At 38.8% G+C, this 15,086-nt stretch overlaps 1 protein-coding gene across 1 annotated transcript in view; it reads right to left on the bottom strand.

The window, feature by feature from the left end:
• Positions 1-252: 252 nt before the first annotated feature.
• Positions 253-15,086, bottom strand: part of LOC122560664 (ankyrin repeat and fibronectin type-III domain-containing protein 1-like) — an 868,051-nt gene continuing 853,217 nt past the window's right edge. Inside the window, exons 21-24 of the mRNA XM_043711556.1 lie at positions 10,910-11,076; positions 9,360-9,570; positions 7,863-8,530; positions 253-4,005 (exon numbers count right to left, since the gene is read on the bottom strand). Coding sequence (XP_043567491.1) covers positions 3,718-4,005; positions 7,863-8,530; positions 9,360-9,570; positions 10,910-11,076 — 1,334 coding nt within the window. The 3' untranslated portion in view covers positions 253-3,717. The remainder of the gene's footprint in view (positions 4,006-7,862; positions 8,531-9,359; positions 9,571-10,909; positions 11,077-15,086) is intronic.

The following is a 15,086-nucleotide window of genomic DNA, read 5'->3' as shown; positions in this document are numbered from 1 at the left end:
GTTTCTTATGATCCTGGGCAGAGCAGTTACTGCACCAAGTCATTATACATCCAGAGAGAGTACTTTCTATGGTGCATCTGTAAAATTGGTAAGGGTCATTATGGACATGCCAAATTTTCCATACCTCTTGAAGAAGGCTGTTGTGCCTTCTTAACTGTTGCATCTATGTGGGGGGAGGTCCAGGACAGATTGTTGGTTATTGTCACTCCTAGAAACTTGATGCTCTTGACCCAGTCTACCTCAGCTCAGTTGATGTAGATGGGGGCATGTCCTCCTTTTTCCTGAAGTCAATAATCAGTTCTTTTATTTTTCTAACTGAGAAAGAGATTGTTATTATTGCATCACGACACCAAGCATTCTACCTCTTTCCTGTATTCTGACCCATTATTGTTTGATATCCAGCCTACAACGGTGGTGTTATGAGCAACTTGTGGATGTTGTTCATATAGAATTTGGTTACACAGTTGTGCATGTACAGGGACTACAATAGAGAGCTGAGTACACATCCTTGCGGGGCTCCAGTGTTGAGGATTATCATGGAGAAGGTGCTGTTATCTATCTTCACTGATTGCGGTCTATGGGTTAGGAAGCTGAGGATCCAGTTGCAGAGAGCAGAGCTGAGACCTAAGTTTCAGAGTTCTGAGATTAGTTTGATTGGGATTATGCTGTTGAAGGCAGAAGTATAGTTGATGAGTAGGAGCCTGACATAAATGTGCTTGTTCCCCAGATGTTCCAGGGATGAGTGTAGGGCTAGAGAAATGGCGTCTGCTGTGGATCTACTTTGCCAGTAGGCAAATTGCAGAGGATCAAGGCAGGTTGGAAGGCTAGAATTGATGTGGGCCACGACTAACCTCTTGAAGCGCTTCATGATTATGGAAGTCAAAGCCACTGGATAGTAGTCATTGAGACACCTTGCATGTGTTTTCTTTGGTACTGAGATGATGGTGGTTTTATTGAAGCAGGCAGGGACTTTAGATTGTAGCAAGGAGAAGTTGAAGATTTGAGCAAATACTTCTGCCAACTGGTCCGCATAGGATCTGAGTGCACCGCCAGAGATTTTGTCTGGCCCAGTCGCTTTCCTCGAGTTTACTCTCAAGAAGAACAATCTCACGTCTGCAGCAGTGACAGAGGGAATAAGGTGGTTGGGGCAGGTGACACTATGCCACTGGCATTCTGCTTGAACAGAGCTTAGAAAACATTGACGGTTATTTGGTTCTGCTTCATTGTGTATCCTTATATGTTGTGGAGGCCTTGTCATAGGCATCGGGTGTCTGTGTGGTTAGTTTGGGCCTCTAACTTAGTCCGGTACTGCCTCTTGGCATCTCCAATGGTTTTGTGGAAGTCATATCTGAATTTCCTATAGCCGTCCAACTTGAGTGCCATGCACCTGGTCTTCAGTAGGCAGTGGATTTCCTAGCTCATCCAAAGTTTCTAGTTGGGGAACACACAGATTGACTTCTTTGGCACGCAGTTCTCTACACACTTGCTAATGATGGTGATGATGTACTTGTCTAGGTTGTCTGCTGAATTCTTGAATATGGTGCAGTTCACCGATTCCAAGCAACCCTAGAGAAACTCTTACACCTTAGACCAGCATTGCACTACTTTCTGTGAAGGGTCCTCTTGTTTCAACTTCTGCTTGTAAGCTGGCAGGAGGAACACAGTGTTGTGATCTGATTTTCTAAAGTGCAAACGGGTATGAGCAGTTGGTATCGTTGATGGTTGTGTAGCAGTGGTCAATGATGTTCAGTCCTCTGGTGAAGAGTCTGGTGTATCATTGTTCAGTCAGGAAAAACAAAACTGTTTCTTCAGGATTTAACAGGGGAAACTTATGGTTTAAGTTTTGCTGGTGAACTCCACTTGGAGATTTCAAAATTGCTTCCAACAAGCTAAGAAAGATTTTGAAAGGGAATGGAAGGAGTTGTCCCACTAAAGCAAGGATTCTCATTTCTTTTTTAAGCCTATTGCTGTTTATCAATTTACAAATCTGCTGCTGAATGGAGGGGTAGCAATGATAACTCAAGATTTAATTTGTTACAGTGTCTAATGTGGCTTTCTTTAACGTAACCTGGTACTGGATGTTTTATACAAAACTACAATATATGTGAACTGTAAATTGAATAATGATTGGTCAAGTGTACCAACAATATATAAAATAAAAACAAACTGCTACTGATGCTGGAGATCAGAAATAAAAGCAGCAAGTGTTGGAGAACCTAACTGGTGTCGTAACATCTGGAGAGAGAAACAGAGTTACCATTTCAAGTCCTGCATGACTTCAGAAGTTGAACAAAATCCATTTATTTCCATAATTTTATATGGCCAATATACCTTCCAGAAATAGTTCATTGACATAGTTTTTTGGGGTGATAGGATCAAATCAAGTACTGACCATGAAGGAATTTCAACAAAATATTTTTGAATTAAACTGCTCTTACTCAAAGCAATTCCTTTCATCACTCAGAGGTGCATCCATGTGTAAGGGGCAATGGTTAATAGCTCTTAAACTTGCATGAAGCCAGGCTATGCCAGTGATTTGCTCAATTCATGTTGCAAATACATTCTGCCTATATTTGCAACCTTTTAACAAACAGAAAGATGATCCAAGACATGCCACAGAAACACAGATGCCAAACCAAAGACAGTAAGGAGTTTTTCAAAAATTGCCAAAGATGTAACTTTGAATCAGGATATGTTTTTTCAGCTCTTTCTTCTTTCACATTAGCACAAATGTGCCCATGTATTTAACAATAATATTTATTTGAGAAAGTAAGATTAAATAATGTCACTGGAGTGTGCACTTTGGCCTGTTGACAAACGGATGCAGGAATCTAGAGATGGAAATGCAACAAACTGCTGAAAGAATCTGACATCATTAAATGTGAACCACGTAAGCAGCAAACAAGTTGGTACTGATTGGTAAAGGCATCCCATTTCAAACACTTTAAAATTTGTGCCACACACACCAAGAAAAAAACACCATTGTCTTCATATAGACCATAATTAGCACAAAATAACATTTTATATGATACTCAGTGGTCCTTCTGAACATAATATCATGCTATTAGGTCTTAGATGCAATCAACAACCATAGATTTGTAAACAAAAAGAGGAAGGCTGCTTCGTATTGTGACAAAATGCAGAACATACAGCAGCTTCAAAGTTTGGAAATTTCAGGAAGATCAGTGACTCCACTGGATAGTCTCATGATTCATGTTTCAGAGTACTCCAGGCAATTGATTAATGTGCAAGTATTTTGAAAGTCTGAAGTTACACAGAGTATCAGTGTTAAATAATGATTAATCTTTTCTTTCCTGTTTTCACCTTCCACAGAGAGGTTCATAGTCATTCCAAAAAACTCTCCTCAGTCCTCAAAACCTGGAAATTGTAGAACCAAAAATGTAAAGTTTCATTTCAGGTGCTATGTAAAGTGAGTGGTAAAGGAAGTGAGCATCAGGCACTGTGTATTGGCTGATAGAATAACACCCATTTTGCACCACAGCCTAGACCGATTTTTATCCTAAAATCTTTGCTACTCTCCATTCATCTTTTAATTTTGATACAAAGGCTCTGTCTTTGGTAAGACAAGGAATTAAATTCCTATCTAGCCCTTAGCAAGGCTGCATCTTTTGGTCTTGAGTTCCTGTTGTGGTACCATAATGCTCTTCAGAAGGAAAAAAAAGTGGTCATCTGTCAATAATGTAGCTCATCTACATCTCACACAGCTGTTGCTTTTCCATATTGCAATGATAGGGGAGAATACTCTTTAATACGAACATATAATCTTCCCTTGGTCCATGGATTCTGTAGGGAAAGGGGCAGAAAGTCATCATGTAGCCATTTCTCTGTGTTGTCCATGGATAACACCAGGCCAAAGTGATCTAGCTGATCATCTCTGTAAAACTGGGCATCTTTATCTCCACTCATTTTCATTGCTGTCTCATTTGTTTCCCTTATCACCAGCTTAACAATCTCTCGTGCTGATGTACTGCCTGTGACATGAAGCTAGAACCAGAGAAACATTAATTAATAACAGGACAGAGAGTAATGAGGTGCTGATCAGAAATACATTTAATAAAAAGATGTTTAAGCAAGGTTTAATTACATAAGTGAGTCCTGTGGATTTTTGGAATCTGAAATAAAAACAGAAAATGCCAAAAAAAACTTGAGAGGTCCAGCAACATCAGTCAAGAGAGAAACAGAATTAACATTTCAAGTGTAAGAGCTGAAAGTGCATTGACCCAAAATGTTAATTCTGTTTCTCTCTCCATAAATGCTGTAAGGCAAGCTGAGTATTTTAAGCATTAACTTTTTATATAATGCATTCACGATTGCGCTAATAGGAGCGTAGTTTACAGATGAGAAGTGACTGTAGCTAAATTGCCATTATAACTCCAATCCTAATCATCATTCCATTCCCCACACAAATCACCAAAGCTATATTCCCATCTCAATAAAAATTATCACCCCAATACCACGCCAACAAAACAATTTACATTAATTGTCTGCTGTTTGGTCCTTTATAAATATTTTTTTCAGCTTTGGTCTGAAATACTTTGATGGACACAGTGCAGAGGGTGTATTACTCACTATCTAACCCAGAATCACAAAATTGTTAGGGTGCACAAAGAAGCCATATATCCCTTTCCATCTGCACCAGCTTTTAGAATGTTGATTTAACACCAATTTCCTGCTATTTCGCCAAAGCCCTGCACATTATTTGAATGGAAACAATCATCTGATATCATTTTGAATGCTTTAACTGAACCAGCCTCCACCAGACTTCTCGGCATTGCATTCCAGAAACATTTCATTATTTTGCCTTGCTTCCTTTGCAAAATACTAAATCTGTGCCCTTTCGTTCTTGTGAGCAGGAGCAGTTTCTTTCTATCCACTCTGTCCAGACTTCACATGATTTTGAAAACGTCTATTAGATCTATTCTTGGTCTTCTCTCCTCCTCCAATATGTCTTCATAATTGAAGTTTCTCATTCTTGGAACCATTCTTATAAACTATTTCTGTACACTTCCCAATAAGTTCACATCTTTAAAATGTAGCACCCAGAACTATTTTCAAAAATCAACTGACGTCTAACTTGTGTCTTGTATAAGTTCAACATAATTTCCTTGCTCTTGCATTCTGTGCCTCTGTTTATAGAAGCCTAGAATATTGCCTGCTTTCCTAACAGCTATCTCTAAATGTCTTATGCACACACACTCTGCTTCGGCAAACATTAGAATAGTACCCTTTGGTTTATACTGCTTCTCCATGTTCTTTGTACCAAATGTATCACCCCAAACTTCTCCACACTGAACATCACCTTCTACATATCTTGCCCACTCCACCAACTTGAGTATATACTTTTGAAGTTCTGCTCTGCCCTTCAACACTCCCAAGTCTTGTACTGCACATTAATTTTGAATTGTTCTCTGCAAACTGAGATCTAGGTAATTTATATGTATATAGACAAAAAGCAAAGGTCCCAATTTTGACCCCTCGGGAACTTTGCTACAAACCTTTCTTCAATGTAGAAAACATTCATTAGCTGCCTTAGTTAATTTGTATCCATGTTACTACTGTCCCTATTATTCCATGAACTGTAACTTTTCTCACATTTGTTGTGGTTCTGTATTGAATGCCTTTCGGAAATCCAAGTACACCACATCAACCATATTGCACTCATCAACTTTGTCTGGGCTTCAGAAAACACCGGCAAGTTAGATAGACATGATTTTCTTAATTAACCCATGTTTTTCAATATGACTATTAATCCTTTTCTGAATAATTATTTCAAGACGTTTCTCCATCACTTAACTTAAACTGACTGGTTAGTAATTGCTGGGCTTTTCTTTACACCCTTTTTTTGAATAAGGGCATGATATCTTTTATTCTGCAGACTTTGAGCACTACCCCAGTCTATGGAAGATTGGATTGCCCTGAAAATGTTTGATGAATTCTAATCTCTAGAAACACTGCAGTGGATTTAGGTCAGAAGGAAATGAGACTGTCAAACCCACACCTGCTAATTTTGTGATCTATTCAATATGTTTGGGAGGTTGCTTTTCTAATTGGCTACCTCGATGTTCGTTGTCCATATAAAAATGATGGGCAAGCTCTTGATGCTGCCAATAAAATCAGGGAATGGCAACACTAGGGCTTTGAGAGCCCCATTGGGAGAGGTGAGCACTGCTGAGGCAAGTCAGGATCCATAAGAATTTTGTTAGTTTAAACTGAAACGTTTTATAGCTTCTATCTCTTATTTAGAGCTAGTGTAGATCAGGAGTATTTCCTTGATAATTTCTGCCTGCTGAGTTCAAGGTAGTTAATCCCATAAAAGCTTAGTCTTGGGTCTGCAGGATTAACGTAACTGTTGTAGAGGGGAGGAAAGTATATGGGAATGTTACCTGCTTTCAAATATGCTATGAATATTCTAGATATTTTAAGGGTCTGAGATTTCTCTCTTCAGAATATATACTTGCCACATAAGAAGCAATATATAAGAGAGTAGATGTTGTTTCAGTTGTTACAGAAAATCTTGACACCATTTACTAAATTTTATAATTATATTAGTAGAAATTAACAAGCAGCATACTTTAAGTGGATAAGTAAACTGCAGTGCCAGAAGAAAATTAAAGATATAATAACATATCTAATAGAATCTAATTTGATGCTTTTTTATAAATAGTCAAGACTATTTAAGGCTAACCAGGAATACCATTAAACCAACATTTAATGTAAAAATTTACCTTAAAGCCTTGAGTAAAGTATCTTCTCCCAATGGAGCATCTATTGAGAAGTATTATCTGAGAGTTACTAATACTTCTGAGATCTTCAATGAAAGTAAAATTATTGTTTCTATCCCACATACTTTTCAGATGTGTGCCTTAACTCTGTATAGATTGATCACATTTTCATGTGATATATTATTTAAAATAATTCATTAATTATTCAGTAAACCTTACTTTCTGAAGCAGTGAGCTTTTATCTAGTCATTATAATCAATCTGGTTTTGTAACTATAAAGATTTTTAAAAGTCTATCAGATTTCCTTAAAATAAACTTTAGGTTTATCAGTTAAAAAAAAGGAAATTTCATTTCTCTGTCTAGCTGAGCTCACTTTTCTATTTGTTTTTGATGTGCTGTTTGATCCAGATGTCTAATAGTATTCAACATGATAAGGATCTTTGAATGACATCTCCTATCAGTTGCATGTTTCAGGTTTTAATTGTTCCAGTATTTCTGCTGGAGTTAACATCTTGTTTTCATGTTGAGATGTGATGGTGTCATGTCTCTTTCCAGCCTTCTAATTTCAAAGTGAATATCCTGAATTTTCCTGCAATTTACTATGGAGCCATTCCTGGTTAACTCCTTATTTTCCATGAATCCTCATGTTTAAAGGTTTCAGTCCTTTGTAATTATTACACTTATCTCTCAACCAAACCTACATTTTTAACCAGATATTGTTACAATACTTGTGGCCTCTTCTTTAGGGAATGGAACTTTGATCCCATTGTGGCAGGCCAACTGCCTCTGAATTGCAAGTCTCTACACATGATGACAAAATCTTGGCAAGGTGGTACAATGCCTCTATCAGGGTCTTTAACTAATGGAATTGGCTACCTGCTTTCTTGGAGCGGGCTGCTCGCCCAATTTCCAGCCTATCTAATAAAAATTACCTATCAACAGGAACAGGGAACTGTTCATCAATGCGGTGTGTGCAGACCATCTTCCTACTACTACTTCATTTTCCTGCTTCCAATTCTACCATAACATGGTCAGAATATTCAGCCCATTGAGTCCATTTATTGGACAGTGTCTTTGAACCTAATTAGATTTTGCAACAAATACTGAAAGCCAGCATACCTTGACACTTATTTCCTTGGACAATCCTGTATTGTACTGGGGATAAACTCTTAAACTCACAGAATGAGGTTTATTCCCTTCATAGATTTGTTCTTCTTTCTGCAGGGATTCTTGAGGAGGATTAATCCAGTCTGCAGAATCTTGGGATCTGGAATGAGTTGTTAATCGTGAAATATCATCAGAATGAAGAGGGGTGTTTGATTTGAAGCACACAGAGGGCCTATGTCCATTTACACTTGATTCTCTGGATTTTTGTTCTGTTGAACATTCATCCATGGATTCAGGTCGTGACCAACACTTCCTTTGAACATGGAAAGTTTGAGTTGGAATATCAAAGCTGCTTGTTCTGACACAGTAGGCTTGTCTTTTTTCTGTTATATGCAAAAGCTCCAGCTGTCTGCTTGGAAGCACAAAATCACTATCATAAAGCGGTGTGTGCCTTGTGTCCTCATGACTGCTGCTTACTTGTTGGGATTTGAGTTCATGTGCTTGAAGAACATCAGGAGCACCATCATGTAGACTGTGACTAGATCTTTTGCTGCAGTCAAGGGCTGATAAACAGATGAGATCCACCTCTCGAGGGCTCTGAGCTCTGCTGGAGTCATAATCACTGTCAGTGGCCAAAAATACCTCTGAAGAACCTTCCTCATCTGATATCCCATGTGAGTCTGGAAGGGTGAAGCATATACATTAAGTGTTGCTGTGGTTCCTGTGGTACTGTGAGCACTGGATTAACTAAAGAGCGAGTGGTACAGCTCTTAATCAGATTTCATTAATTGCACAGAAATAATACTTAGGGCAGTGAAGCCCATTTGATGAACTAACAATTATAAATGAAACCTTTTTATACAGTTTTATTTTGACTGTTGTTTAAATCTCATATTAGAGGGAAAGTGGTCAAAATCCTGGGAAAACAGAATACAGCTTGTGGATAGAAAAGGAAATGGAAGATAAAAGCTGCTTGTTTAATAGAAATGTGGAAAAGGCATAAGTACAATTTGGTACCTGGCTTGTGCTGTACTAGCTGATTTCAGCAAAACATTTAGGGAACAACTGTTGGCCTAAGTATGGAGGAGTAAATCACCAACTAGCCTTTTCCTTTTCCTCATTTAGACCCTCCTATGGAAAATACACATGCAAATTTTCAATGAGAAATATTCAGTGATGTTGTCCCAAATGTAGTGTAATTTGTTGCTACTCAGTGTGTAGCTTTTCACATCAAAATTAGCCATTGATATAAGATATTTCAGACTGCCAAAACAGATGGATCCTATGTCAGTGATCCAAGAAAGAATTTGGTGCAAAGAAATTTCATCATTTCACTGACTTGCGGCTGTGAAATAGGATGGACTAAATGGGGTGAGTGAGCTTTAATTTAAGCAACAGAGCAAAGTAATAGAGCAAAACGGTCTCTTTCACAATTAAAAAAATCAGATGCAATGTTTTAATGAATGGCAGAGTTTATTTGTACCTGGTACTGTATTTTACTGAACTTACCAGTGGGATGTTTGCGATTAGTCTCTGGGGAGGGCGTTGGGGAGGGCAAGTAATCTAAGTTGGCTGAAACAGATTGCAGATTGTCCTTTTTTATATCTGTGGTAAAATCCATCAGCAAGGTCAATCGAATGCCCCCAGGAGGCTGTTTGTATCTTGCATACTGTAGAACATCCATTATCCAGCGCATATCCCGCCAGATCTCCTCCATTTGCTGAAAAAAATTAAAGCTTAATAACCAGATAGAATAGTATATTTCAAACAGAAAAGAGCAGAAAGCTATACTGCACATCATCACTCAACAAGCATTCAGGAATCGAGTACTCACAAATTTAATCACATTTGTCAACTAAATTAAGCAATGTTTTTGCTGTGGAATAGAATACTTTTGAATTCAGGTTCCCAGTGCTTACATTAAATAATCTTTGTCAAGTATAGCACGAGCTAGCTACAGAGTAATTGCCCCTCTACACCATTCTGTCAATGTACCCAATCTTCAAATTAAGAAGTGTGCCCACCACTAACTCACATTTTTACTTCTGAGAAGAGAAATTCCATGGACTTTCTGAAGCAAACTGACAACTGATGCAAAATGATTGACAGTTTGTGTGTTGGACGTGCAGTGAGAGAGTCCAATTTCATTTATGTCAGACTCACCCAGCCAGAGGACAGAATAAGCTTTCATTGCATCAGTCTGGTCTGAGTTTGCTGTCCAAATTCTTATTGTATATTCCTGTCACAGAGCACATTCACCATCAACACCTAAAATTTGCCTGTTATTTTTAGGAACAGATTCAGACTGAGGATATATTCTGGATCACCCCTCTGATCTATTCCTCACTGCCATTAGGACTATCTGTACAGTGCACTTGAGACTTATAAAAACTTTGCTTCAAAAATATATTAGGATTTCTCAAGTGTTATTATCCTCTGGGATTTACTACTGTCAAACATTAATAAGCTAAGTTTTTTTTAAATGAGCACAGTTTTGAAGTGATGTCATCATCCTAGAAATGTTTGGCTTGTAAATAAATAGCTCACTCAGCATGATCCAATGTATGAGCAGAAACCAGTTTTATTTAGTGGATTCTGAATAAACTGTATTGTTCAATCTATGAACGGACTATTTTGGATATTATGATATTGGGAGGTTCTTTTAAACTATTGCTTTTGAGTTGTTCACAGTTCACTTTTAACAAAGTCAGAAGTCACACGACACCAGGTTATAGTCCAACAGGTTTATTTGAAATCACAAACTTTCAGAGTGCTGCTCCTTCGTCACCTGATGGAGGAGCAGCACTCCGAAAGTTTGTGATTTCAAATAAATCTGTTGGACTATAACCTGGTGTCACGTGACTTCTGACTCTGTCCACCCCAGTCCAATACCAGGACCTCCACAACACTTTTAACAAGATAGCAAAAGCTACTTATTAGAGGAGGTCCCAGTCTATCCTCAGTTAAATATGGACTGATTGATGAAGGATGTGAAAACTGATCTATTCAACTTTGTTCTATCAATACAACATGCTGGCCATTGTCTAGAATGTGCTCACCTGAATAAAGTCCTGGATTTGCTGATGCCTCTGTTTGGCTGCCACTACCTCAGAATCAGAAAATGCCTCCCTCAGTGCCTGCTGGGAAAGCAGCAAATCTAACTCCAGCAGTGCTGAGACTTGGCAATACTGGCTGATGAATGCTTTGTCATAGGTGGAGAAGTGCACTGAAAGACAGACAACAAATTGTCTATGGGCTGAAATATTCATTTATTCATATCTTACACACAGCTTTATTAATACCCATACTTAGATTGTATGCAATACAGTAACACTCAAAGATGGTTCAAAACACAAAGTTAGGAGTGTCAACACCTCAATCTTTTAAATTTACATTCAGACTTCTTATCAGATGTTCGCACCATTTTAACAAATTGGAGCCAAACTGTTTTACCTTTTAAAAATAAATTACAGAATATTTGATATGAAAAGTCCAGCAAAACAAAATTGTAAATAATTAATGGATTATAAACATCAGTAACATAATGTTTCAGTGTACAAGTCATTTATCCAGATTTCTGCTGAGATCTGTTTCAGTGTTATTAGAAAACATTGTTAAAGCTACTATATTGAAAAGAATATGTGACATGTTACTATACCATTCCTGTGGGGACATGTCTGTGTTTTTAATGAACATTACATTAAAATACATCAGTATGTGTCAATAAAATGGACAGCCATCAGGCATCTGTGTTATAATGTTGAAATTAAACTTTGTCCATTGCCAAAATAAAGAGATGTTTCTCTGCAACTTGTTAGATAGAGAAATACTACTTCATCAGTATAGATGCTAGCTTTGAAAATAGGTTAAAAAAACACATTTTAAATTGTGGCCATATAAATTCAACCTTTAGCATAAGAGAGCCATTGCAGCACAAAATAGCCCATTTGGTCGAATGAGTCCATGTAAACTGCCTGCACAGCAATCCAGTTAGTTCCATTCCTTCTTTCTATTCCCATAGTCCTTTAAGTTTATTTTCCTCAAATGCTATTTTTAAAAAATCTTTCTTCGTTTCTGCTCTGCCATCTTATAGATGAGGAGTTAATGTTAAATTACACTGCTGTGTACAAAAAATGCTCTTCCTCACATCCCTCTTGTATCTCTTGCCAAAACATTATAAATCAGCATCCCTAGGACCTTGCACCCTCAGCTAATGCACACAGCTTTTCTTTAAGCTACCTTCTCTCAAGCTACTATGATCTTTTCACCTCCGCCAAGAGATCCATCCTCCATCTCTTTTGGTCCAAGAACAATAAACCAACTTTCACAAATCTAGTTTTTTTAGCTAACCATATTCCGATGGAATCATCTGTTATGAAGTCTAAAGCATTAACCACATTGAAGATTGTCACTTTTGGGGCCAAGATGTGTGTTTTTGCACAATCATATGTTTTTCAGCTCATTACTTCACTTATGAATTAATTAACATGCATGAGTGTTGAATCGTATTGGATGAGTGCCATAAATCCTCCCCACCAGGAATCTCTGGTGACGAAGGTTCGACTGCCCAGATAATACTTTACTCAGTGCAAACCTGGAACATGTACTGGTTGCCCCTCCCACAGATATCATAAATCAAGCAGAAACTCTGTTTCACCAATGTGTATTTGATAACTGTAGTGACTGTCATTTTAAGATGCTAATCACATTACATCATTGGCCATTTTGGGCAGCAAAGAGCTTAGATTAACCTTGCTGTCTACAGAGTGAACACTTCCTTGAAACAGCAACTGTGGTTATTAAACACTTCAATCTTCTTGTGCTGCTTGAAATGATGAGAATTCATACTGCTTTGCGATCGACAGGGTTTTATCAGGACAAAAACCCACTGATTTATCAGGGAAAAAAAACAAAATCATGGTCTTAACTGCAGGTCTTGGATGTACATCGATGAAAACAAAACAAAAAACACCATCACTGCACTGAAGTAAGTACAGTCATCAGGGAGGTGAAAGTGAGGACTGCAGATGCTGGAGATCAGAGTCGAGTGTGTGGTACTGGAAAAGCACGACAGTTCAGTCCGCATCCAAGGAGTAGGAAAATCGATGTTTTGGGCATAAGCCCTTCATCAGGAAGGCTGATGGTCATCAGGGAGAAGGAATTCACCACAAGGAAGAGGTGAACAGTGCAGAACAACTCACCTCATGTTCCATCCTGAAGGTACATTAAGTAACAAATACCTTACATGGGGGCAAATGTTTTGAGATAGAGGTATACACTCAAAGAAAAACAGGTGAACTCAGAAATACCTCGTTTTAAATGAGAAGTAGTAAAGTTAGCAAAGTCTAAGATTTTCATAGTACACCACAGGTGGCACAGTGGTTAGCACTGCTGCCTCACAGCGCCAGAGACCTGGGTTCAAATCCTGCCTCGGACAACTGTCTGTGTGGAGTTTGCACACTCTCCGTGTGGGTTTCCTCCCACACTCTAAAGATCTGCAGGTTAGGTGAATTGACCATGCTAAATTGCCTGTGGTGTAGGGGAATGGGTCTGGGTGGGTTACTCTTCAGAGGGTTGGTGTGGACTTGTTGGGCCAAAGGGCCTGTTTCCACACTGTAAGTAATCTAATCTACCATGCTACAAAGGCCTTTCTCATTTCTTCTAAAAAATAGATAGAAATTTTGGTGCTATCGGACTAAATCATGAAATACAGAGAGCTAGAATTCTATCCAGAGAGATTCCATTATTTTGTTGAAGCAGACACAATCGTCCTTGCGTTTCTGAGTATTATTGGGGAACAAAGCCTTTAACTTCCTGAAGAGCTTGGTGCAGCAAGAGAAGCTGGGTTCTGAACTGATGAAGAAATAGTAGGAATTCTACAAAACCATTGTGTTCATTGAAAGGTTCAGATCCCAGAAATTCAGCCAGCATGATGGTGAATCTATCTTCCAGTTCATAGCAATTTTTAAGTAGCACAGAATTTTGTGAACTTTCAGAGACAACTTAAATAATGCTTAGAGAAATGGACTGGTGTGTGGCTTAAGATGTGAAGCAGTCCAGAAGAAATGATTGATGGAATGGAATCTCGACTTAAGAAAAGTACCGGAAATAGAAGTCTTCATGGAACTGGCAGCCTGGGCAGCTCAACAGCCAAGCTCCAGCAAGAGAGTTCACAAAATGGCAGCTGAAAGATGAGCACAATGCCAATTTAAAACTGCCAACAGGACACGCAGCAAAGGGCACTTTGAATGAGCGCGTTTGAAGAAGAAATGTGGATAACATACAGTCAAAGTACAGAAATTGAAAAGGATGAACATCTATATTACAAAAAAAAGCATGAGAAAAGCCCACATACTCAAGAACAAAGAAAATTACAGCACAGGAACACGCCCTTTGGCCCTCCAAGTATGCGTTGATGCAGATCCTCTATCTAAACCTGTCCCCTATTGTCTAAGGATCTGTATCCCTCTGCTCCCTGCCCATTCATGTATCTGTCTAGATACATCTTAAATGGCGCTATCATGTCCGCCTCTACCATCTCCGCTGGCAATGTGTTCCAGACACCCACCACCTTCTGCGTAAAGGACTTTCCATGCATCTCCCTTAAACTTTTCCCATCTCACCTCGAACTCGTGACCTCTAGTTATTGAGTCGCCTAGTCGGGGAAAAAGCTTCTTACTATCCACCCCGTCTCTACCTCTCATGATTTTGGAGACCTCAATCAGGTCCTCCCTCAACCTTCATCTTTTTAATGAAAATAATCCTAATCAATGCAACCTCTCTTCATAACTAGCGTCCTCCATACCATTCCTGGTGAACCTCCTCTGCACCTTCTTCAAAGCATCCACATCCTTTTGGTAATGTGGCAACCAGAACTGTATGCAATATTTCAAATGTGGCCAAACCAAAGTCCTGTACAACTGTAACATGACCTGTTAATTCTTGTACTCGATACCCTGTCCAATAAAGGAAAGCATGCCTGGAGTGACCTGGAGTGTAGGGAGGTTAGGAACATGGCATCAATTTCAAAGGAGGGTGCCTGTAAACAGGAAAGTGGTTTGAAGTGTGTATACTTCAATGCAAGAAGTATACGAAATAAGGTAGGTGAACTTGCAGCGTGGGTTGGTACCTGGGACTTCGATGTTGTGGCTATTACGGAGACATGGGTAGAACAGGGACAGGATTGGCTGTTGCAGGTCCCAGGGTTTAAATGTTTTAGTAGGGTCAGAGATGGGG

The sequence above is a fragment of the Chiloscyllium plagiosum genome, chromosome 21 (genome assembly GCF_004010195.1).
Source record: "Chiloscyllium plagiosum isolate BGI_BamShark_2017 chromosome 21, ASM401019v2, whole genome shotgun sequence".
Lineage (NCBI taxonomy): Eukaryota > Metazoa > Chordata > Chondrichthyes > Orectolobiformes > Hemiscylliidae > Chiloscyllium > Chiloscyllium plagiosum.
Note: the sequence above shows the minus strand (reverse complement) of the source record. Positions and strands in the feature narration are given on the sequence as shown.